Below are 946 nucleotides of genomic sequence, written 5' to 3' on the forward strand. Positions count from 1 at the left end.
ATATATTTGTTACATATATTATTAATAATATATTATGTATGTTATATATTTAAAATATTATATTTATATTAAATATATAAAATATATTTTAAATATATATATATTGTTTTTTTTCCTCTAGGTGGTGCAATTGATCAGCACAGAGATCTTACCATTTGCCAATTTCATACCCAAAGAGTTCGTAGGCCGTATCATGAGCATGCTTAATAAAGGATCGATTCACTCCCAGTCATCATCGTTCACAGGTACGGAGTGAAAACAGAGGGGAAAAACAACCATCTTCATCTGATGCATGTGAAAACTGTTCTTAAAGCAATAGTTGAAGATTTTGTCATGTACTCACTCGAAAGATGTTCATGCTGCTCTTTTCCATACAAAGACTAACGCTGTCAAGTTTATAAAAGCATCATTATAAAACGGAGAGTTCCGGTGCTTGATTCTGATTGGCTGAGCCGCGTTCGAAGCTGTTGTAAATGACTCTACAAAGTGCGATATATTCCAATACTTCTGAAGCCATATGAGGAACAGGATGAAATTAAGGTCGTTAAATTGAAAATACCACTAGCGTATGAAGACACTAACTGTGCCTTCTCGTCCCATACAGAGGCTGAAATGGACATCCGTATGCGGGAGGAGTTCTCTAAGGTGTGTTTCGAGACGCTCCTGCAGTTCTCCTTCAGTAATAAGGTGTCGACGCCGCAGGAGGGCTACATCTCCCGTATGGCGCTGTCAGTGCTGCTGCAGAGAGCTCAGGATGTGCTCCGACGATACGTGAATGACGAGAGACTCAGTGGACGCTGCCCACTGCCCAGGTCTGCGTATATCAACAGACTCATGTTTTTCAGCTTCCGAAAAAACAAAGACATAAAATAAATTATTTTTGCATTAAATATATATATATATTTTTTTTTTTTTTTTTAAGTAAAAACAAAAAAAATTGACAGTT

At 37.0% G+C, this 946-nt stretch overlaps 1 protein-coding gene across 1 annotated transcript in view; it reads left to right on the forward strand.

Moving 5' to 3' along the window:
• LOC107668646 (protein MON2 homolog) overlaps positions 1-946 on the forward strand; it is a 55,731-nt gene that overhangs the window by 53,453 nt on the left and 1,332 nt on the right. The window contains exons 32-33 of the mRNA XM_016460591.1: positions 122-245; positions 605-812. Coding sequence (XP_016316077.1) covers positions 122-245; positions 605-812 — 332 coding nt within the window. The remainder of the gene's footprint in view (positions 1-121; positions 246-604; positions 813-946) is intronic.

This window comes from Sinocyclocheilus anshuiensis, unplaced genomic scaffold (assembly GCF_001515605.1).
Source record: "Sinocyclocheilus anshuiensis isolate Anshui unplaced genomic scaffold, SAMN03320099.WGS_v1.1 scaffold2477, whole genome shotgun sequence".
NCBI classification, from domain to species: Eukaryota; Metazoa; Chordata; class Actinopteri; order Cypriniformes; family Cyprinidae; genus Sinocyclocheilus; species Sinocyclocheilus anshuiensis.